This window comes from Pan troglodytes, chromosome 1 (assembly GCF_028858775.2).
Source record: "Pan troglodytes isolate AG18354 chromosome 1, NHGRI_mPanTro3-v2.0_pri, whole genome shotgun sequence".
Lineage (NCBI taxonomy): Eukaryota > Metazoa > Chordata > Mammalia > Primates > Hominidae > Pan > Pan troglodytes.
Window position 1 is genome coordinate 75,835,505 of NC_072398.2, and position 23,272 is coordinate 75,858,776.

General features: G+C 40.5%; 2 protein-coding genes across 23 annotated transcripts in view; both read left to right on the top strand.

Moving 5' to 3' along the window:
* The window catches only part of TNFSF4 (TNF superfamily member 4), a 304,161-nt gene that overhangs the window by 218,298 nt on the left and 62,591 nt on the right, over positions 1-23,272 (top strand). The gene's annotated exons all lie outside the window — the stretch shown is intronic.
* On the top strand, positions 14,602-16,220 carry LOC107973502 (ribosomal protein uL30-like). Its single transcript, XM_054673374.2, is given in 2 exon segments — positions 14,602-15,395; positions 16,083-16,220. A coding segment is annotated over 1 exon segment (765 nt). The 5' UTR covers positions 14,602-14,624; the 3' UTR covers positions 15,390-15,395; positions 16,083-16,220.

Below are 23,272 nucleotides of genomic sequence, written 5' to 3' on the forward strand. Positions count from 1 at the left end.
AGTTCTTCTGCATGATATCCAGAAGTATGTTTTCCATCTTTGTTCCATTCTCCCTGTCTCTTTCAGGTGCCCCAGTTGTATGTTTGGTCTTTTTACATAATCCCCTAGTTCTTAGAGGTTTTGTTCATTCCTTTTCATTCTTTTTTCTCTAATCTTATCTGCCTGTCTTATTTCAGCAAGATAGTCTTCAAGCTCTGAGATTCTTTTCTCCGCTTGGTCTATTTGGCTATTGATACTTGTGGTTGTCTTATGAAGTTCTTGTATTGTGTTTTTCAGCTCTGTCAGGTTATTTATGTTTTCTCTAAATTGGTTATTCTGGTTATCATCTCCCATATTGTTTTATCATGAATCTTAGCTTCTTTGCATTGGATGAGAACATGCTCCTTTAGCTCAGTGAAGTTCATCATTACCCATCTTCTGAAGCCGACTTCTGTCAGTTTATGCATCTCAGCCTCATCCCAGTTCTGTGCCCTTGCTGGAGAGGCGTTGTGATCATTTGGAGGAGAAGAGGCACTCTGGCTTTTTGAGCTTTCAGCATTTTTGTTAATTCTCATCTTTGTGAGCTTATCTACCTTTGATCTTTGAGGCTGGTGACCTTTGGATGGGGTTTTTTGTGGGGTCTTTTTTGTTGATGTTGTTGTTGTTGCTTTCTGTTTGTTTTTAACAGTCAAGCCCTTCTTCAATAGGGCTGCTGCAATTTGCTGGGGGTCCACTCCAGACCCTATTCACCTGGGTCCCTCCTGCACCTGGAGGTGTCACCAGTGGAGGCTGCAGAACAGCAAAGATGGTAGCCTGCTTCTTCCTCTGGGAGCTCCATCCCAGAGGAGCACCAGCCTGATGCCAGTGGGAATGCTCCTGTATAAGGTGTCTAGTGACCCCTGTTGGATGGGGGTCTCACCCAGTTAGGAAGCATAGGATCGGGGACCTGCTTAATGAAGCAGTCTGGCTGCCCCTTGTTGGAGTGGGTGTGCTGTGCTGAGAATTTCCTGGACTCTTCAGAGCGAGCAGGCAGGAAACACTAAGACTGCTGAACCACAGAGACCATGGCTGCTCCTTCCATCAGGGGCTCCATCTCAGGGAGGTCAGAGTTCTGTCCTCTGTCCATAACCCCCTGGCTGGAGTTGCTGAAATTCCTGCAGGGAAACCCTTCCCAGTGAGGAGGGACAGATCTGGGTCCCACCTAAAGAATCAATCTGACCACAATCTGCCACAGCTGCTGTGCTGCCCTGTGGGGAATTCCTTCCATTCCAAACCATCCAGACTCCCTGGCCCTGGTAGGACAGACTGGAGCCACGGTGACAGCAGCTCCTCTCACCCCGGGAACTCAGTCATCTTAGGCAGTTTCCAAACTGCTGCTGCAGGCCACAACCCAAACAGCTGCTGAGTATCTGCACAACTCTGTGCTTGGGACCCAAGGCCCTGGTGGCATGGGCTCACAAGGGGATCTCCTGATCCGCAGGTTGCATAGATCCATGGAAAATGCATGATTTCCTGGTTGGGGTAGCACAATCACTCACTGTCTCCTTTGGCTGGGGATGAGAGCTCCCCTTGCCCTGTGCTACTCTGTTCTCGGGTGGGCCATTTTTCCACCCTGCTTTTCCTTGCTCTTTGTGGGTCGTGCTAACCACCTATTAGTCCCAATGAGAGAACCTGCATACCTCCGTTGAAGGTGCAGACTTCACTTACCATTTTTGTTCTTGGTGGGAGCCTCTGACTGCAGCTGCTTCTAATCAGCTATCTTAGCCCCTCCCCAATCCTGCTTTTTTATTACTGATTCAATGGAAGCCTGCTAGAAGTCTGCTGGAAGCCAAATGGAATTTGGTTGGTCTTTGTCCCTGGTTCCCGGGAGATAACTGCTAACCTCTTGGAATTTCCCAAGTGATATGAGAGTGACTTTATTAATGGTGGGCCCTGATAGTTTACCAAGCTGACTTACTTTGACTCCTGCTAACGAATGACTCAGGATGGGGGGGCTGGCCATGGCTGAAAGATCAACCATGAGATTAGAAAGTTGAGGCTTTGAGCCATTGTGATATCAGTCTGACATCTGGAGGGTGGTGCCAGAAATTGAGTTCAACCACATAGGTGTTGATTCCATCAAAGATCCTATGTAATTAAATCCCAATAAAACTCTGGACGTCAAAGCTTGGGTGAGCCTCTCTAGTTGGCAGTTCTCTGTGTACTGTCCTACATGATGTGCCAGGAGGATAATCTACCCTAATTCCATGGGGAAAGGATAATAGAAGCCTCATGTTTGGAACCCTCCCAGATCTTGCCCTCTGCATGTCTCCCTTTGGCCAGTTCTAATTTGTATCTTTTTGCTTTAATAAAACTTTAAAAATAAATATAGTGCTTTTGTGAGTTCTGCAAATTGTGCTAATAAGTTATCTAACCTGACAGGATAGTGGAAACCCTAAAATTTGTAACCCGTTGGTCAGAAGTGAGGGTGGGCTGGGGACCCCTGCACTTGCAGCTGGCGCCTGAAGTGAGGGCAGCCTTGTAAAGGACTGTACCCTTAACTGTGAAGTTTGGCCCAACTCTGGGTAGTTAGTGTCATAAGTCATTGAAATGTCCATTCCTAATTCTGCCTAAGCCTATTAATAAAGTGTTATCTAAATATACCCCTCTCAGTGTAGACACTAAATAGCTAAAGCCACAATGATGCTGTGAATGGGAGTTAATAAAGAGGGACTAGATTAACATCAGAATCCCCATCATACAATATGGAGTCATCAGTGCATAGGTGTTGTTTAAAGCAGTTAGACTGCATTAAGCCTTGGAGATACGAAAGAGTTTCTTTCTTGGATTTCTGAAGTAGAAGCATTGGATAGTGCCTTCTCCCAGGTGAGAGGGAGATCTGGGCTCATCTAATCTCATCAGCCACATGGGCAATGAGTTCAACAGTAGAGAAGTGATGAAGAAGGAATAGGCATTCAAGAAGATGACTTTAGTCCCTTTGCTTATCCACCCAAATCTTCAATTTGACCCAATTTCATCTTTAGAATCCATTTATATTTAAACCATAATGGAACTTGTGTTTGAAGAGCTATGAATTCAAGAGTAAGGAATATGTTCAAACATTTCAGTGCCCTTTAGAGGTTAAGTAAGAGGTTAAAGATAGAGCAGGAGGCATGGCCTGGCCACTTCAAGGGTCTTCCCCAATAGATAGGGGAGTTTTCTGGTTTTTGGTTGTTGCAAGTCATGTTTCTAAGATAGAGTGGTAGGATAATGCAGTAAGAGATGGGTAGAAGCCTCATGCTGTCTTCATTCTATCCAAGTTTAACTCTTGCCCCTAAGGCCAGAATCTACATCAGGCTGTGAAAGTTTCTCAGTTTGACTGTCTCTCTTCTACCATTGTTATGGACCGAATTGTGTCCCCTTCCCCCAAATTCATGTGTTGAAGCCCTAGCCCCCAGTGTGATGGCTCTTTGGGTATTTTGAGATGGGGCTTTTAGGGGTAATTAGGCTTAGATGAAGTCATGAAGGTGAGGCCTTCGTGAGAAATCAGTGCTCTTATAAGAGACACCAGAGCTGTCTCTCTGCCATGTGAGATCACAGCGAGAAGGTGGCCATCTGCAGGCCAGGAAGAGGGCCCTGGAACCAAATCAGCTGACATCTTGATCTTAAACTTCATAGCCCCCAGAACTGTGAGAATAAATTTCTGTTGTTTAAATCACCCAGGCCGTGGTATTTTGCTTTAGCAGCCCAAGCAGAGTAAGATAATATTTAATGTTAATTATGCACAGAATCTGGTGACTATGTTATTAATATTCTATTTTACCATGTTTTTGTTTGTGAACTCCCTCCAGTCTTCATTGATATGTTTATGGACAATTGGGGCAAAATCAGGCATTGCTGTCTTCCTACTATTTAAACCAAGAAGTTCAGCCTTGGTGCGTTTGGCTTAACTTCCTTTATCTTTTCCAGACATTTTCAAGGAATTGTAAGAACTACCCTCTCTTTTCCACTTCCACCTTTCTCTCTTTCTTTGAATAACACTCAAATAAAAATGATGATGTTATTACAATGGTATCTTGTTAGGACACTAACTGAATCCTGACCTACACCAATCCTCACCTCATTTAGAGATTCTCTGAGGTCTTGGAGGTGGGGGCACAGATAAAAACAGACAGATTGTGACGATGAAGTAAGACAAAGCAAAGCAAAGAGATGGTTATTTCTTAGTTATAAGGTTAGCTCCTAAGCCTAATGCAGAACTCTAAAAAGTTTCAGTGGATCTTGTGAAGAACTCCCTTTTGCTGTGCTAGTATGTGTCTAACTAGTCAACAGTGTAAACTGTCTATTTTTGTTTCACAAACAAAAACCCACATGCAGATCATACCCTCTTTTCCACTCTGTTTGCTAAGAATAAGGGAACCCAAAAGAGGCCACACCCACATTATAACGATTGTTAACTTGGCAATGTGGTAACATTTAATACCAAATAGCCAATAAAATCCTAAACTTAAACCTAAATAATACTTCTCCATAGGGACTGGAAAGAAAGGAGATGGGGAGAAGGAGCCTTGAGCTCCCCCTAGAGGTCAGCGATTACAGTCCCATAAATTAGGTTTTATATTATAAACTGACTTTTGCTTTCTTATATAATTAAAATTTCCTTCACCAATCGTCCTGCCAAAGTCTGTTCAGAACTTTAGGGAGCATTAAAGTAATTAGATAAAAAGAAAGCATAAGTAAAGCACACAGCCTAAAAAAGGCACAAAGACACATGCTGTAATTGTACACACATTCTTTTTGACCCTTGTTACAAGCATCCTGGTAGGGGCATGAGCGTTGAGGTTTTTGCCTATCTCAATTAGCCACTTCAGTTAGAAATGACCACACAGGTTACTTGAAAAAGAGAAAGACTAGTTTTACCCCCTTTCCCCAGCAACTTCTCAGACCACTAATTCAGAATCTCTAAGGGTGGAACTCAGTGTTTTTAAAAAAACTTCTAAGGTGTCTTTAATGTGCAGCCAAGTTTGAGAACCAGTGCATTGTGGGCAAAGATTTGTTCTTCAAACCTAGCTTCTTCCTTCTGAGCCCCACGTCTTTTCTCTTTTTATAATTTATGATTCCATTTTCTATGATTCCATTTTGTTGCAGGCAGTTCCTCTTTGATCTCTTTTATATTTTAATTTTGTCAATCTTATTTTCTTCACCACTTTCAGTCTCTGTTCAAAAGATGCTTCTAATTTGCAATTATTAATAATAAGCCTAAGATAGTCTAGGTTTACCCCCATCACCCTTGATCTGGTGATTCCTACTCTTCCAGGAGCCTGGACCTTGTTTATGAGAAATAGGTATTAAAAAATTATAGAAGGTCATTTTTTAGACTGAACTTTTACTAAGTCCCAACAGGTGAGAACAAGCCAAAATGGAGTCACTTTGCTAAATGCCACATAGTGAAACTCAAACTTTAAGGGAGCAGACAGAACCCAAAACAGACCATTTTATCCTGAAAACAGGAGATTCCAGTCTACTGGAGTCAGTTGAATAAGGAAGTCCCTTCTGCTTTAACTCTTAGAAAAAAAAAGTGAACTGAAGCAGCCTGATATTAATAATCAGCCATTTTTTTTCCTACTATTTTATTTCCTTGTTCCCACCTTACAAAACCCACTGTATGCCATTGCCTAGTGGGAACTCATATTCTATTTTATAGAATGGAGGCTGACCTGATTAATGAATTGTGAATAAAAACCAGTTAGATTTATAACTAAATTTGTTGTAACTTAGTCTTTGACAAAGGTAAAGATCTCTATCAGGCACAAAGGCCTCAACTAAAGAGTTTGAGTCTTAAGACTTTTCCTGAATTCATCACACTTTGACTGATGGCTACCTTTGCATTGTATTAATTTGTTCAAATTGCTCCCCTTAGAATTCGATTTTTAAATAGAACATCAAAGAGTTTAAGATCTTATACACAAATTCATCCAACCATAACCCTAAATTCAATAGTAGACCTAATGCCTCCATCTCTCCACTTCTGTAACTGTCCTGGAATGTCTTTCAGAAAGCTGGGAAGATAGACTGCTGGCTGCATATTGACTTCTTATCTACTGCATACACGTCCTACAACTAATATTTAGACATGACTAAAGAGAGACAGGGTAACTTTGAAATTTCTAATAGAAAAAAACTCATCTCACTTTAATTTATATGCTTGGTTCAATTTTAGCAGGAAAACCCCACAACGTCAGAGGAGCTTATCCAGCTACCTTCACAGCATTATGTAGTATTCTCTGTCCACAATCCCCACACCAGAGTAGGGCAGAAACTAGACGTTCATATGTCTTGGCTTTATCCCTCTAACCCATAGCTCAGTTCTCTCTTTGTTACCAGGCAAGAATCAAATGAGAAAACAGTTGCCAGGTCCTGATGTTGTTGCCTCAATTTGTCTGTGTTATTAAGGTTGAATTGCAAGGCCTATGTCTTCCTCATTACTCCCCTTCTCCAACTCCCAACTTTACTTTTTTGAATACTCACACTCTTACCAAGTATCTAGGAGAACCCTTTGCCAGCACGGCATGGGGCAGAGTCACTGGTCTACTATGGATCCTGTTCCTCTAGCTTCTGCCGGCTTTCTTCTTTGCCATATGCCTTTTGTATTCTATTCTAAGTTCGTTCACTTATGTTTGAGGATTCTTGCTTTTGACCTCCCTCCCAGATAAATGGGGATACTAGAGCTGAGCTCTTGTGGTTGGAATGGTTATGACTAATATACAAGTATAGGGCTTGAAGAAAAAAAAGCCTGATAGCTGAAAACTGCAGAAGAGTTGCCTATGAGAGAAGGTCTAAAATATCAAGTCCAGATAAACAGGGGAAAAGCAAGACATTGACCAAAATTGAAGGGTCAGCCAAAAATTTTGGTAAGACAGAGTGAATGGATTTAAGAGAAAAAACCTGAAAATATTCCTAAATGCAAGGAAGTACAGGGGATGGGAATCTTTTATAGTTTGACCATGGCTGAGCCCATGGAAGGGAGGCATGTAAGATTTCAAGGAAGTTCTGAAACTTATCCTGCTACAAGGAAGCTTGTAATCATTTCATCTGCAAACTCTTAAATACATCGTAAGTATAATTTTCACCAGAAATGTCTATGGAAGTTTTCTATTACCAGGGTGTTCTGTGAAAAGTCTGCTGCAGTTCCTTGTTCACTTGGGGAAATTTCTCTTGCTCTCACTCCTGATCAGTGCTCCCCCTGATGTCTGAGTTGCTGCTTTCTATCAGCCTTCAGCATGGGTTCTTCACAGTTATGAACCACACATCCTACTTTGGTGGGAACAGTTGTTCCCTAATTGTAGTCCAAGCCAACCTGCAGTAAATATAGACATTGAGACGTTTCCTATGCAAGGCAAGTAAACGTTCTTCCAACCTAGATTCAGGGCAGAAGTGCAGTGAGTATGTAACCATTTAATATCTTGTATTGCACAGATAATTATCTCAAAGGAAGAGAAAAATGGTGGAAAGGCTCCTTAAGGAATTCCCTATATTTAATTTCAGCAAATAATTCTGTATTTTAATAATTTCAACAATCAGAGCTTCACATCTCTGATTAGATTTGTATGAAGATTATATGAAGCTATATCAAGAGATCCAAAATTAAGCTGTTAAGCGTTCTTCCAACATAATTATTAAAAATTGGACTTACCTTGTAAGATAGACTTTCTGGAAGACTTTATTTTTTCCCTCCCTCCTTTCTTTTCTATTTTTCTTTCTATCATGAGAGCTGAGGACTGGAACTATTATAAAAAGTGGAAGAATCAGTATTTTGACAGTATTATCTATTAACATAAAACATTTGATCTAGTTAGCCAACTAAAACCTGCCTAAAATTCAAGCCACACAATAACAGGGCATTTACCTTATTTTCCAATCATAATTCTCTGTCTTCTAGAAAGGACTTCAACAAGGACACGTTCCTGTGTTTCTTTCCAGGGAAAATAGGTTGCCACATAGGGTAGGCACAAATCCTTATAATGGCAATTGACACAGGGGCCTTAGTCCTAAGCATTGATTCCTCCACAGTAGTATCATTGTAAAAACCACAAAAATGATCACAATAACCATAAGAACTAACACTTATTGACAATTTCCCAGGTACTCTGCTGTGTCCTTTATATGTATTTTCCCTTTTAATCCTTAGAATACCTCTATGGGATAGAAACTGTTACCATCCCTATTGTACATATAAGGAAAATAACACTTAGATTAAATAACTGTTGCAAGGTCACACAGCTGCAAGGGCTAGAACTGGGACTGAAACCATGTCTTCCTCACATACCCTCCCCCTGGCCCCTTTCAGACATCTTGAGGGCCCACCTTGGTCAGCCCTTCCCACATGTGAGATTGCCTCATCTATTCACCAAATAGGTATTGAGTACTATGTGCTAGGCACTGTCATAGAAAATGGGGGTTCAATAATGAACAAGATCAGTCTCTGCTATCAAGGAGCTCAAAGATTAATTCAATTTCCCTTCAATTTTTTCTGTAACAAGATTTCTTTTCAGATTTCTTTCTTGGGCAATTAACAAGAAGTGAAAATTTAGATGCCTGTACAGAACCTGCAGTTAAATGGTGTGAAGTGTGCCAGGCAAAGGTAGAATTCTGGGAGCAAAGCTGTTTTTATTTTGACCAAATGCACACATCTGCCTAGTTTTTGCCATATTAAACACCTGGCGGCTTTATAGTATCTATGGACTGTCTTTGTGCCTTCATTTTCAAACGTTTCCAAACCTAAGTGTTCATCAGAATCACCTGTAGGGCTTAAGACAGACTGCTTAGCCCCATCCCCAGTTTCTGATTCAATAGGTCTTAGGTGGGGCCTCAGAATTTGCATATCTAACAAGTTCCCAGGTGATATGGATGGTGCTGATGTGGGGACTACATTTTGAGAAACATTGTCAGGCCACCTATGCATAATTTTAGTCTTCCTATTATATTAGTTTTATTATTTCTGGTGAGATTCCTAAGGAGTTTAGTCTCTCAATAGACATTTGATCTTAAAAGCCCCAGATCTCATACTACTTCTCTCCCTTCAATCCTCCAAAAAAATATTTATTGAGATCTGTGTTAAGAAACTGGAGAGGCCGGGCGCGGTGGCTCACGCCTGTAATCCCAGCACTTTGGGAGGCCGAGGTGGGCGGATCACGAGGTCAGAAGATCGAGACCATCCTGGCTAACATGGTGAAACCCCGTCTCTACTAAAAATACAAAAAATTAGCCGGGCGTGGTGGCAGTCGCCTGTAGTCCCAGCTACTCGGGAGGCTGAGGCAGGAGAATGGCGTGAACCCGGGAGGCGGAGCTTGCAGTGAGCCAAGATGGCGCCACTGCACTCCAGCCCGGGTGACAGAGCGAGATTCTGTCTCAAAAAAACAAAAAAACAAAAAACGAAACTGGAGATACTGAAATGAATAAGACAGTATGGCTGGTAGCTTTGTACATATAAGACATGATTTTCTGTCTCTTAACCTCTATTTCTATATTCTCTTTCAGTATAATCTGTTAAATTTATTGAAATTTGTTTCAGGGTGATGAGCTAAATTATAAGTTAAACTAAGAATTCACCTACATTTTATTAATGTGTTAAATGGTAAAAATAATGAAAACCTTTAAAAGTTTTCATAGAACAAATAAAAAATAATCAAGTAGATTAAAATAAAGATCTCAATTTAGTCACTAGATGCCGTATATATAGGATAGTTAGCTATCGAATGGCTTCTCAGGTGCACTGACGAACAGGGAGTATGCTCAGCACTAAATTTTCTTTGGAAAAGTACACATTTGAAGATTTAAGAGGTTCAGGAACTTTTTTTTTAAATTTTAAGTTCAGAGGTACATTTGCAGAATGTGCAGGTTTGTTACATAGGTAAACATGTGCCATGGGGGGAAATAGAACATATTATTCTTATGAGTTATCAGTATGACTACCATCGATACTGCCAGTATCACCCAATATTTATTAAGTGTTGACTATGTGTCAAGAACTATGGTTCGTGTTAATGATGCATTATCTCCTCCTGCTCACGAACTCTGTGAAGCAGGTACTATTATTATCTCCATTTTTACTAAGGCTTTAGGCAGATTTAATACTAAGTGTTGGTACTGAGTGTAGTCTTGCTGCTAAAGGCAGGAAGCTGTGGTGTCCTGGCACATGAACTGTTAATATACTGTGTGCTTGGGAATTAGGTAGACTTAGGCTATTTTCCAGAAGTCATGAGTGCCCTGCCCAGGTCCACCCACTGACTTCACAGCCCAGCTGAGTTTTGCCCTTTTCTTGTGTCCTCCCACCCTGTGGTGTACTGGGTGTGGCACTGCTAAAAGAATGACATCACAAGGAACAGAACACTTAGCTCTACCAGAGTGTAGCTTTCTAAGAGACACTAAGAGTATAGCTTTCCCTTGCTATGATATTGTAGAAATTGAATGGACAGTTTTATTTTTGGATAGTTCCCTCAAGCTTGCATTTTGTTAATATGAGAGATGTCCTCAGAGACTAACAAAGATCTTTTCCCTGATATCTAGGTCAACTTTTCAGCATTCACAAGTCCTCTTGTTGCTTTAAAATGTATCTCAATTTTGATATGTTCAAAACTGAGCTTACCTCTTTCTGCCTCTGCAAACCTGCTCACTCTCTAGTATTTTCCACCTTGAAGAATGGTCCTGTCATGAATTCAGTTGTCCCAGCCAGAAACTCATCCTTAACTCTGGTCTTCTCCCTATCCCTCCCTTCTACTTAATTAAGTCTTGTCAACTCTACTTCCTAAAAGATCATCCACTGTTTCCCCAACCTGCATATTTACCTTTCTTACCTTCTTTCCTTTAGTTGGCTACTCATTCATCTTTTATTCATGTTGTTGTCAAAGTAAAACTTCTAAAACTTAAATTATTATGTCATGTTCTTACTTAAAATCCCATTAATGAAAACCTTTAAAAGTTTTCATAGAACAAATAAAAAATAATCAAGTAGATTAAAATAAAGAGCTCAATTTAGCCACTAGATGCCGTATATATAGGATAGTTAGCTATCGAATGGCTTCTCAGGTGCACTGACGAACAGGGAGTATGCTCAGCATACTTTGGCAGCTTTCCATTGCTGTTAGCATAAGCTCCAAATTTGTAACATGACTTACAAGATATTTCATGTGTCTGGCTCCCGCCTGCCTCTCTTGTCTTTTCTCTACCCACTTATAATCCCACCATGATTAATTTTCTTTGGCATCTTGAAAAGGTCTCTCTCCCATGTGAAACTTCTTTTTTCTTTTCTTTCTTCCTTTGTTCTTTCTTTCATGAAATTTTCTTTTCTCCTTCCTTCCTTCCTTCTCTTTCTTTCTTTCCTTCCTTCCTTCTTTCTTTTTCTTTCTTTCTCCCTCTCTCTTTCTCCTTCTCTCTTTCTTTCTTTCTCCCTCTTTCCCTCCTTCCTTCCTTCCTTCCTTCCTTCCTTCTTTCTTCCTTTGTTTTTTTTTGACAGAGTCTCACTCTGTTGTTTAGGCTGGAGTGCAGTGGTGCAATCTGGCTCACTGTAACCTCTGCCTCCCAGGTTCAAGCAATTCTCCTGCCTCAACCTCCTGGGTAGCTGAGACTACAGACGTGTGCCACCAGGCCCAGCTAATTTTTTTTTGCATTTTTCATAGAGACGGGATTTCGAAGTGTTAGCCAGGATGGTCTCAATCTCCTGACCTCATGATCCACATGCCTCGGCCTCCCAAAGTGCTGGGATTACAGGTGCGAGCCACTTCGCCTGGCCTGGAACTTTTCATATGCTGTTCTATCTATCTAGAACACTCACCCCTCAAGTCCTGTTCATCAGCTTAAATATTCATTTCTCCTGGACACTTTCTATTCTTCTTCATTAAGTAAGCTATGAGGCTACAAGGGCTTTGAACTTCTTTAATGTAACACTTGTTCACTTTATTATAAATTCTTGTTTAAAAGTCTTATCATTTCTGCTGGCTTATAAACTCAGAGATGGCAGAGACCATATCCAGCTATTCATAAATGTATCACGAAGCTTGGCACATAGTAGGGACAAATTAAATAGCTTTTTAATTAATTAATCATTTGAATGACAAATAGGATCAAGTTTTCAAATAAACTTGTACTTTCCTACATCACTGAAGACATGTAGACATGTAGCATTTTAATCTCTACCATCTTTTCCTTGTTTTGATGATTTTAAAAAACAAAAAAAATAAAAAAAATGCCAAACTGGGTCAGAGATAACCGAAACTTTGTTTAGCTCTAGGTAAAACTATGAAATAGAGAAAAGATGAATTCAGTGGCCACTATTGTCAACTGGCTGAGGTTTAAGTTTCTCTCCTTTCTGCTCAATGCCCTCAGTTGAGAATCTTGGGTAGGCCCAGTTCCCCCTAGAATTTATAATTTTTCCTATTAATCTTTAAAAAAAATCTCACTAAAACTCAGCTCAGATGTATCTTTTCTCTCCCTCCTCCTTCAGAACATACTCTGTATTCTGCTTTTCCATGGAGCCACAGGTTTGGAGGAAATCTCACACCGTATCTAGTCTAACTCACCCTTCTATGCTTTAACTTCTCTTTTTCATTTTTTATGTTAAGGGTTATCCAGTGCCAGTTGCAGTGATACTCAGTGACAGGGAACTCCTTACCTCCAGAGACAGCCCATACAGATAGTACTAATTGGTCAGAATCCCCTCTTAAAAGGGCACCCATCCCTGAGTAGGAGGACACATTTTGCTTTATTGCCAATATAAACTTTGATAGAGTTTATTCATCTTTTTCTGAGACAAGGTTTGGTAGGGGAGGAGAGGAGACAGTATTTAAGGCATTAGATTCCCTGGGAAAAGAAGGAGGCACTATAGAAATAGGAAAAAAAGGTATAGAAATGAAGATCTAGCCCTTATAGGCAAAGTAGAGATACTGCCAAGTTTGGCAAGTTCTTGTCTTAGACTTGGGAATGTTTGAAAAGCAAAAGAGAGAATATCTGGAGGACAGAAGACCCAGAGAGACTAACACTGATAGGTTGTTTTGGTGGTGGTGTGTGTGGGACCAGGAAGGAATAGAGGTCGCAAGGTTGCATTATTATTTTTTGCACATACTTTATCATAAGTGGCAATTAAGATCTGAGAGGAAAAAAAGATCTTTACATCTAGTACTTTAGTATGTGTGCTAATAAATGGGTAAAAATATTTCACTCATCAGCACTATTGCTGAACATATTCAGCAAATTTATGTTCAGCATTTCTTAGGAAGTTCTCGTTAAAAACCTGTCAGTTTGAAAATAGTATAGAGGTGTATATGTGTCACACTTTGTGTATCCAGTCTGTCATTGATGGGCATTTAGGTTGGTTCCAAGTCTTTGCTATGGTAAATAGCTGCAATAAATATATGTGTGCATGTGTCTTTATAGTAGAATGATTTATAATCCTTTGAGTATATACCCAGTAATGGAATTGCTGGGTCAAATGGTTGAACAATGAGAACACATGGACACAGGGAGGGGAACGACACAAACTGGAACCTGTTGGGGAGTTGGGGGCAAGGGGATGGAGAACATTAGGAAAAATACCTAATGCATATGGGGCTTAAAACCAAGGTGACCAGTTAATAGGTGCAGCAAACCACCAATACCTATGTAACAAACCTGCACATTCTGCACATGTATCCCAGAACTTAAAGTGAAATAAAAAAAAGTATAGATGTTTCTCAAATTAAAAATAGGACTACCCTAAATAAGATCCAGCAATTCCCCTACTCAGCATATATCCAATGGAAATGTAGTCAGTATTTGAAATTCCCATGTTTATTGCAACACTATTCACAACAGCCAAGATATGAAATCAACCTAAGTGTCCATTGGTGGATGAATGGGTAAAAAAAATGTAGTACAAAAACTCAATGGAATACTATTAAGCAACAAAATGAATAAAATTCTATCATTCATGGCAACATGGATGAACCTGGAAGACATGTTAAGTGGAATAAACCAGGCACAGAAAGACAGATACCACATAATTTCACTCATATGCGGAATCTAAAAAAGTAGATCTCATAGAAGTACAGAATAAAATATTGGTCAGCAGAGGGGAAGGGGAGAAGAAAGGGGGTCTTAGGGAGATTTTGGTCAACAGGTAAAAAGTTACAGTTAGATAGAAGGAATAGGTTCTGATGCTCTATTGCACAGTAGGGTGACTATGGTTAACAATATTGTATATTTCAAAATAGCTAGAAGAGAGGATTTTGAATTTCCTCACCACAAATAGATGATAAACATATGCAGTAATGGATAAGCTAAATACCCTGACTTAATCATTATGCAATGTATACATGTATGGAAACATCACGCTGTACCCCATAAATATGTATAGTTATTATGTGTCAGTTAAAAGGAACACACAAAACGAAACAAAGCAAATAAAGAGCTTGTCATTTTGCTTGTAGTAACTGAATATTCTGAATGAGGAAGAAAGCAAGGGAACCTGGAATAATCTCTATAAAAGCAAATATTGTCTCAATGAGATATTAAATATTCAAGAAAAATAATAAATACAGTATCAGCAACAGCAAAATATTTTTTATCTATAAAACCACAGATGAGTATCTTTATTGATCACCTAGTCCAGTGGTTTTAAAACATTTTTAAGGCGCATGATCAGTAGCTGCACCACTAGAAAGATGGCGGAGCAAGAGCAAAGAAAAATCCCTTTGGTTCCAGAAAATCTCCTGAAAAAGAGGAAGGCTTATCAAGCCCTCAAAGCCACCCAGGCAAAGCAGGCACTTTTGGCAAAGAAGGAGAAGAAAGGAAAAGGGCTCAGGTTTAAGCGACTGGAATCATTCCTACATGATTCCTGGCGGCAGAAACGTGACAAGGTGCGTCTCAGATGACTAGAAGTGAAACCTCATGCCTTGGAATTGCCAGATAAACATTCCTTGGCCTTTGTTGTACGCATCGAAAGGATTGATGGCATGAGTTTACTGGTGCAGAGAATCATTGCAAGACTTCACCTAAAGAAAATTTTTAGTGGTGTCTTTGTAAAAGTCACCCCCCAGAATCTAAAAATGCTGCGTATAGTGGAACCTTATGTAACCTGGGGATTTCCAAATCTGAAGTCTGTCCGAGAACTCATTTTGAAACGTGGACAAGCCAAGGTCAAGAATAAGACCATCCCTCTGACAGACAACACAGTGATTGAGGAGCACCTGGGGAAGTTTGGCGTCATTTGCTTGGAAGACCTCATTCATGAAATTGCCTTCCCAGGGAAGCATTTCCAGGAGATCTCATGGTTCTTGCGCCCTTTCCACCTCTCAGTGGCCCGTCATGCTACCAAAAATAGAGTGGGCTTCCTCAAGGAGATGGGCACACCTGGCTATCGGGGTGAACGCATCAATCAGCTCATCCGTCAGCTGAACTAGACCCAGGTGAGGCAGGGCTGAAAACTGCCCTTGGGCTGACTTTTGATAGGCCATGCCTTGCCACTTTACAAGTTCTTTTTGCATTTACTAGTATTTAAGAGTAACCTTGAGATTGGGAGGAATAGAGGAGGCTGGTACAAATAGATGGGGACCTGCTGGGATCAGTGAATGCCTGATTAGGACATGGGGCTATGCATAGCCTAAGAGTTATAGGCTTAAAGATGTCGAGTAACTAAAAACTGTATTGCTGGCCGGGTGCGGTGGCTCACGCCTGTAATCCCAGCACTTTGGGAGGCCAAGGCGGGCAGACCATGAGGTCAGGAGATTGAGACCATCCTGGCCAACATGGTGAAACCCTGTCTCTACTAAAAATACAAAAATGAGCTGGGTGTGGTGGCGCGTGCCTGTAGTCCCAGCTACTCGAGAGGCTAAGGCAGGAAAATCGCTTGAACCCAGGAGGCAGAGATTGCAGTGAGCCAAGATTGCACCAGTGCACTCCAGCTGGGCGACAGAGCGAGACTCCATCTCGAAAAAAAAAAAAAAAACTATTGCTGCAGTCATTCAGATGGAAATGGGGAAAGAATAATATTAATAACTGATTTCAAAAAGGACTTGAAGATGTGAATCATCTATTTTGCTGAAGAAATCTTAACTCTTTGAAATTACTTTTTATTGCTGTTGTCATACTCTTAGGTGCCAAACTGCGGTAAATTTTTTATCAGTGAAGTGGAAGCATGTGTTTTGTTTTGGGAATTTTTATCAAGTATCTTCAGAGAAGATTATTTCCTGCTTTATCTTCAGAAACTGGAAAGGAAGGGTCAAAGAAAAGACAGTAGCTGGCCGGTCGTGGTGGCTCATGCCTGTAATCCCAACACTTTGGGAGGCCGAGGCGAGCAGATCACCTGAGGTTGGGAGTTCGAGACCAGCCTGACCAACATGGAGAAATGCCATCTCTACTAAAAATACAAAAATTAGCCAGGCATGGTGGCACGTGCCTGTAATCCCAGCTACTCAGGAGGCTGAGGCAGGAGAATCGCTTGAACCTGGGAGGTAGAAGTTGCAGTGAGCTGAGATCACGCCATTGCACTCCAGCCTGGGCAACAAGCGAAACTCTGTCTCAAAAAAAAAGACAAGACAGTAGCTTATGTTCATGTCAAGCACCTCTCATCACAGTCTAGTTCCAAGGAAAAATTCCAGCGTTTTCTACATTGGGTGCTGTGTCATCTGAAATTGGCACATTCCATGGAGGAAGGAGTCCTGCTTTGTTGCATGTATCCTAGGGTTTAATGTTGGTAAATGAGTCACTCTAGCATTTGTAGAAGGCTCCCTGAGACTCCTGCAGCAGTCGACCAAGCCCAAGAACATAATTGAATCTGGAGAGTCCTGGGGCCTTGTTTTGAAAAAGACTTGAAATACACATAGGAAGAAAGGCATAAAAATAAATGTTCACTTGTCTCTGCAAAAAAAAAAAAAAAAAAAAAAACAAAAACACAAAACATTTTTCAAAGAAGGTAATGTCTACTTTTTGCTATTTTGAAGTGGAATATGCCAAAATCAAAGAGAAAACAACTAAAAGGAAGCTGCTTTGATTGAAGCTGTGGTGGCACCCTCTAAGTTATGTTTACTTGTTTCCTTTTCTCTTCTGTAGAAGTGAAAAATTTAGTTTGAAAACTACTGATCTAGTATAGCCCATACTAGTCATCATATAGATAAAGTTAAGACCACATTAGAAAAAATTAAGATCGCATCAGGTTTATCTATCAATGTCCTTCTAAAATAGCATGGGAAAGAAAAGATCCAATTACACAGAAACAGAACTGAGAAGTAACACACTCTATAAGCATGCATTTCTTATAGACACACACACACACATACACAAGCACACAATCTGCAAAAAGTTATTCAGATTATGCTATGCTACATAGTACAAAGTAACTTATTGTGTACGCATATCCAAATATCATTTGCGCGGCTGTGAACATAATGGAAAACTCCATGTGCTACCCCCAATTTTTTTTAATTCGAGGGTTTATGTTTTAATAGTCATCTCTAGCTCAAAGCTTTTGCTTAAATGGAATTAGCTGTATTTAGGAACTGTTGCACTGTCTAGCTGACACTTCCCTCGTTTCTACCATGTCATACCAGACATGGGACTCAGCCCTAAGACATAATACATAATCTATTTCATTTGGAATGTTGTTATTTGATTCTAGTCTTGTAACTCCCAAAATGATAGACTTAATTTTATTCTGTCAAATGCATTGTTTTCAGAGTTTATGTAAACTTCACTCTTTGAATGTTTAATATTGATTCATCAATATGCAAGTATTTACAAGATCAGAAGAAGAAAACGTGGCTATGAAGGGGCTGCTAAAAAGCTTAGTGAACTGACGTAATTTGGAAATTGCAAGAAGCTGCTCCCTGTTCTTGAAAACTCCTTGCAATAATGTATCAAGATACACATTTCCTAGCCTACTCTAAGGTGACAGAGCAATGATTAAAATGGTTGTGAAGTAGATGGGGACAAAACTGAAAGCAGAGACATAAAAGAGGGGACTGCAAAATAGCCTCACCACAAACCCAAAATATGGGGAAGACAGGGATATGAGAAGAATGGGCAGGTTTTAGTGTATCCTGGGACTCAGGATCAAAAGAGAGAAGAAGCAGAGATGCCACCACTGTGTGTTGATCAGTAGGCATGAGCAGATAGTGGAGAGGACATATGGCAGGGGGTGATGATATAAAAGTGGAAGAGCTAAGGTTTTTGTCAGGTGGAAGCTGTGACTAGCTTTTTCATGTATTGTTTTGGGGATAGCTAGATGCCTATTTTTATTCTTGCCAAAATTGGACCAACAGGTTCATGTACCCACTGCATAGTAACAGACCAATTACACGGAGACAGCAGGGTTTGCAGTAGAGAAAGAATTTAATAATCACAGGGTGGTGAGTGAGGAGATGGGAAGAGACCCGCAAATCCACTTGCCCAAGGAGTTCTGGGCTGAAGCTCTTAAGAGGACTGTGGAGGGTAAGGGGCTGGAAAATGGGATTATTGATTGGTTGGGATAAGGGGGATGAAATAATCAGGCTGTGGAAACTGCATTCTTTGATGAGTTGGCTTCTGTTGGGTCCTTCAGATCAGCTGGATCAGTAGTTTTATTGATGTGTAGGACGTGGAAGAATATCTCAAATGGAACTTAACAGTTCACAGTGCTTAAGTTGTTGTCTATAGAGTAGTTAAGGGGAACTACCATCTTGTGAGAGGTCTATTTGATCCTGGGGCAATAGGCATTAAGCAACTATGAGCAAGGAGGCCAGAGAGCAAGTTGACCTCATGATTAATGTGGAATGTGCCACAAGCTTGGTTTATATTTGTGCCCCCCCCGCCCCCCCGCCGCCCACCAACTTCTTACCTGGTTAATTTCATAAAGCTTATAGAAACTGTTTCAAAATTAGGGATGTGTCTTAGCTTTCTAATATAACAAAGTACCACAAAATTAGTGGCTTTAAACGACAAACATTTATTATTTTACAGTTTTGTAGATTGGAAGTACATGAGTCTCACAGCAGGGCTGCACTCCTTTGGTAGACTGCAGGGGACACTCTGCTTCCCTGCCTTTGCCAGTCTCTACAGCCTGCTCATGTTCAGTGGCTCATGGTTCCTCCCTCCATCTTCAAAAACCACATCACTCCATCTCTCTCTGACTATTTGCCCATTGTCACATCTACTTCTGGAAAGGTCCTCTGCTTTTAGGGACTCACGTGATTTGATTGGGTCCACCTGGATAATCCCCCCTAATCTTTAAAGTTCCTTAATTTAATCATGCTTGCAAAATCCCTTGACCATGTGAGGTGACATACTCATAGGTCATTATTCCACCCACCACAGGAGAATGAATTCCTTCTCTGATCTCAGTGCTACTCTAATTCTTTTACTCAAAGCAAAATGAACCTACTAGTAGCCAAAGAATTCTGTTCTCTATTTCCTATAAAACTAATTGTCAAGCAATATCCTGTTATTTTCTGTTTCCTCTGTCCTGCCTAAAGAAGGGAGTCTCTAAATAGCTGAATGGTTCGGGGCCCCCATACTGGCTCAGTTTTTTGGTGTTTGGAGGGTGGATTAAAAAGCAGGAATACTTCTGTCATAACCAGATGATCATTTTAAAAGGAGAGTGAGTATTTTGGCCACTCTAACTTTATCCTCGGGAAAATACTGTGGCCTGGAGTGCTATCCACTTATAACACTCTAATCTCCCTCTTCAGGCTGGGAGGGGCACATTTTTCTTCCATATATTTCAAGTCAAGCAAGTATGATTAGTAGAAAAAACAGACTTCTCATTGTGAAACTCTAAGCATTACATATTGTAAGACCTAAAATTCCAAGTGCTTCTTTGACATCTTCAAGACTTGCAGGCCCCCAAAGGCCTGGCTGTAAGTTCCCCTACTCTTGTCAGATGTCACCTGCTCTTAACAGAGTCTCACGCAATGCAAAAGGCTATCCACTTGGGCAGTTCCCGTATCAGCCAGACCAGCTTCACCCTACCTCATCTTCCACCTAATGGGTTTCACCTTCCTGCAGCCCATGAAATTATTCAAGCAAGCGAATCACATCCTCCCACAGGAAACAAGGGTCACCCCATTCTCTTGTCACTTCTAAGCCTGCCTCCCATAGCCTCTGCTGGCTCACTCTGTTGTCCCTGTGTGGTCCCTCATGGCATGGGTATATTCATTCCCTCAGCCTGTAAGTATATGTGACTAATAAACTGTTGCCAATCTCATCTGGGCAGTTTCAGACATCATGTGCTCAGCCATCCTGTACTCTTTATAAGCTGCAGACTTTCTCCTTTACTAATGCTGTAAATAGAGAGTAGTGCAGACTTTCTCTTTTACTAATGTTGTGGATAGAGAGTAATCAGAACACATGCTTACTTTCCAAATGTATGGTCTATCCTCTGGATAAAAGACAAATGGATGCTCGTAGTCCCTTGCTAAGAACTGCAGGCACCGTCTTCTTCATGCAAAAGGAAAAGAAGTCAATATATATTCAGATCAAGGGGGTCACAGGATTTTTCTAGGGAGTTCCAGTAACATTATTGAAATGTGGCAGAGGACAGAGAATAAGGAAATTGGTTTAACAGGCAGCTCAGTATCTTTACTGGGTGTAAACTGATCTTCTGAAACTACATTAATAGTCTCTGGAATGTGTTGGGGTTGGGGAGAGGTTCCTGGTAAGACTAGGCTCCATTCTATTTCACTTTCCCAACAAAGTTTTTTCTTGACTTTTGTAGAAATAGGAAGTATGTGTGTCATAGCGAGGTCTAAATCTAGAAGAGATAGATGGCTAGAAGGTAAAAGAAACTCCTACAAATCAAGAAAAGATAGTAAATTCAATAGAAAAAATAGGTAAATTATGTGGCTAGACAATTGGCAGAAAGAGAAATCCTGATGGCTAGTAAATACTAAAGAGATGCTAAATCTTAATAGTAATCAAGGAAATGCTGTTCAAAATAACAATACTACTTTACACTCATCATTTGGCAAACATGAGAAAGTCAGATAATATCAAGTGCTGGTGAGGATAGGGGACTGGGTTCCTCATGCTCTGCTGGGGACAGTGTGAACAGGTACAGCTATTCTGCAGTGCACCCTGACATAATTTTTGAAATTAAGCATACTTGTACTCATGACTAGCACCTTTGTTACTAATAATATATCCCAGTGAAGTCATCAAGGAAATGTTTATGAGGGTATTCAGCCAAGTGGTAATTGTGATAGCAAAGAATTGGAAGCAAACTAGATGACGACTGATTGCCAAGGCAATATATAAAGTGTGATTGTATGATCAGATTCTCAGTATCAGTTAAAAATAATAATTTAAGTTTACATTTAGCAACATGGATAGACCTCAGAAATATAATATTGAATACAAATAACTTGAGAAACAGGATAGCACTTAGATTTAATTGCTTTTATTTAAATTGAAACTCCAACATGAAACATGCCATATATTTAAAAAATATCTCTAAGTAGATGTTTGAAAGGTGGATTGGAAAGAGAATGTCTATGGAGGGGAAAAGGGAAGTGGGATTGTAGATGGGAAATAAAGATGAAAATATAATAAAGTAAGATACAGCCAACAAGAGGCCCTACCTTGACTGATAATGATAGTGTGCCACAAAGTGGGGTTTTATTTAACTCAATTCTGTGTACTTATTCTTAAGAAATAAAAAAGGTAGGGAGGAAGGAATGAGGAAGGAAAGAAAGAAGGAAGGAAGCTAGTTGTTGAATGTGGGGGCCAGGTAGTAGGAAACTGACTTTTGGAGTTTGACTCAACCACTGAGCCAGTTCTCTTTTTTTCTTTTCTTTTTTTGAGACAGAGTCGTGCTCTGTCACCCAGGCTGGAGTACAGTGATGTGATGTCTGCTTACTGCAGCCTACACCTCCCAGTTCAAGTGATTCTCCTGCCTCAGCCTCCCAAGTAGCTGGGATTACAGTTATGTGCTACCACGCCTGGCTAATTGTTTGTGGTTTTAGTAGAGATGAGATTTCATCATGTTGGCCAGGCTAGTCTCGAACTCCTGGACTCAAATGATTCGCCTACTTCAGCCTCCCAAAGTGCTGGGATTATAGGTGTGAGCCACTGTGCCCGGTCCCACTGAGCCAATTCTCTTATTGCCACTTTGGACTCCTCCCAGTGAGGACAAATAGACACTGAGGACATCATGATATGCAGAAAGAAACTTGGAGTGCAAGACAAGAGACCCGCACCTTTCTTTCAGCTCTGTTCCAAGCTGCTTGATCACAGACATCTCTTCTGTTAGATGAGGATAACAGGATCTGCTCTACCTGCCCTGGAGGATCTTTGCAAGAATGAAGTTAGGGGGAAAAAAGTGACAGAACATATTGAAAACTTTTCATAAATATCAGATGCCTTATTTGTTGTGACACTGTGGGTGGACAGATGATTTCAGTTGAGAGAAGAATTAAGATTCCTATGCCCTGCGTTTAACTGGGTCTTGGTTACCCTGAAAGACTGAGAGAGCAAAACCCAAATATATAGGGAGTTTTTCTTAACTGTCCTCCCACCATGGCTTATTTGCTTCCTTCTGAAAGTTCAAAATTGATGCTATTAATTTGGGGTGTCAGCAGTTATTAATGGATCCTTGGGTCAGCAGATTTTTGTTCCTGCTCTGGAGGGCAGGCATAACTCTGATGTGAATTGGACGTGTTGAATACTGGAGTGGATTACTGAAAGAAGGAAGAAAGGGAAAGTTGCATTTCTTGAGTGCCAAGAATGGATATTTGAAACATCATTTAATTATACAGTAGTTCAGTGAGGTAGCAATCACCATCAACATCTTGGAGATAACAGGCTCAGGGAAGCTTAACATGTTCTCAGTGACAGAACATCATACACACAAAGTGGCAGAATTGGAGTTTGAATTAGAATGATGCCAAAGCCAATTATTTTGTTCTCTATCCCCCTGAGGTCTTAGGGCTCATCTAATACCCTTTTTTTGGCCTCTAAAACTTCTCCCTGCATTTTCAGGTGAGAAAACTGAGTTCACTCCACAATGACTGAACTAATCTACACTCCCACCAGCAGTGTATAAGTGTTCCCTTTTCTCTACTACCTCATGAGCATCTGTTATTTTTTGACTTTTTAGTAATAGCCATTCTGACTGGTGTAACATGGGATCTCATTGTGGTTTTGATTTTTATTTCCCTAATGATTAGTGATATTGAGTATTTTTCATGTTTGTTGGCCACATGTATGTCTTCTTTTGAAAAGTGTCTGTTCATGTCCTTTGCCCACTTTTTAAAGGGGTAGTGTTTTTACTTGTATGTTTGTTTAAGTTTCTTGTACATTCTGGATATTAGACATT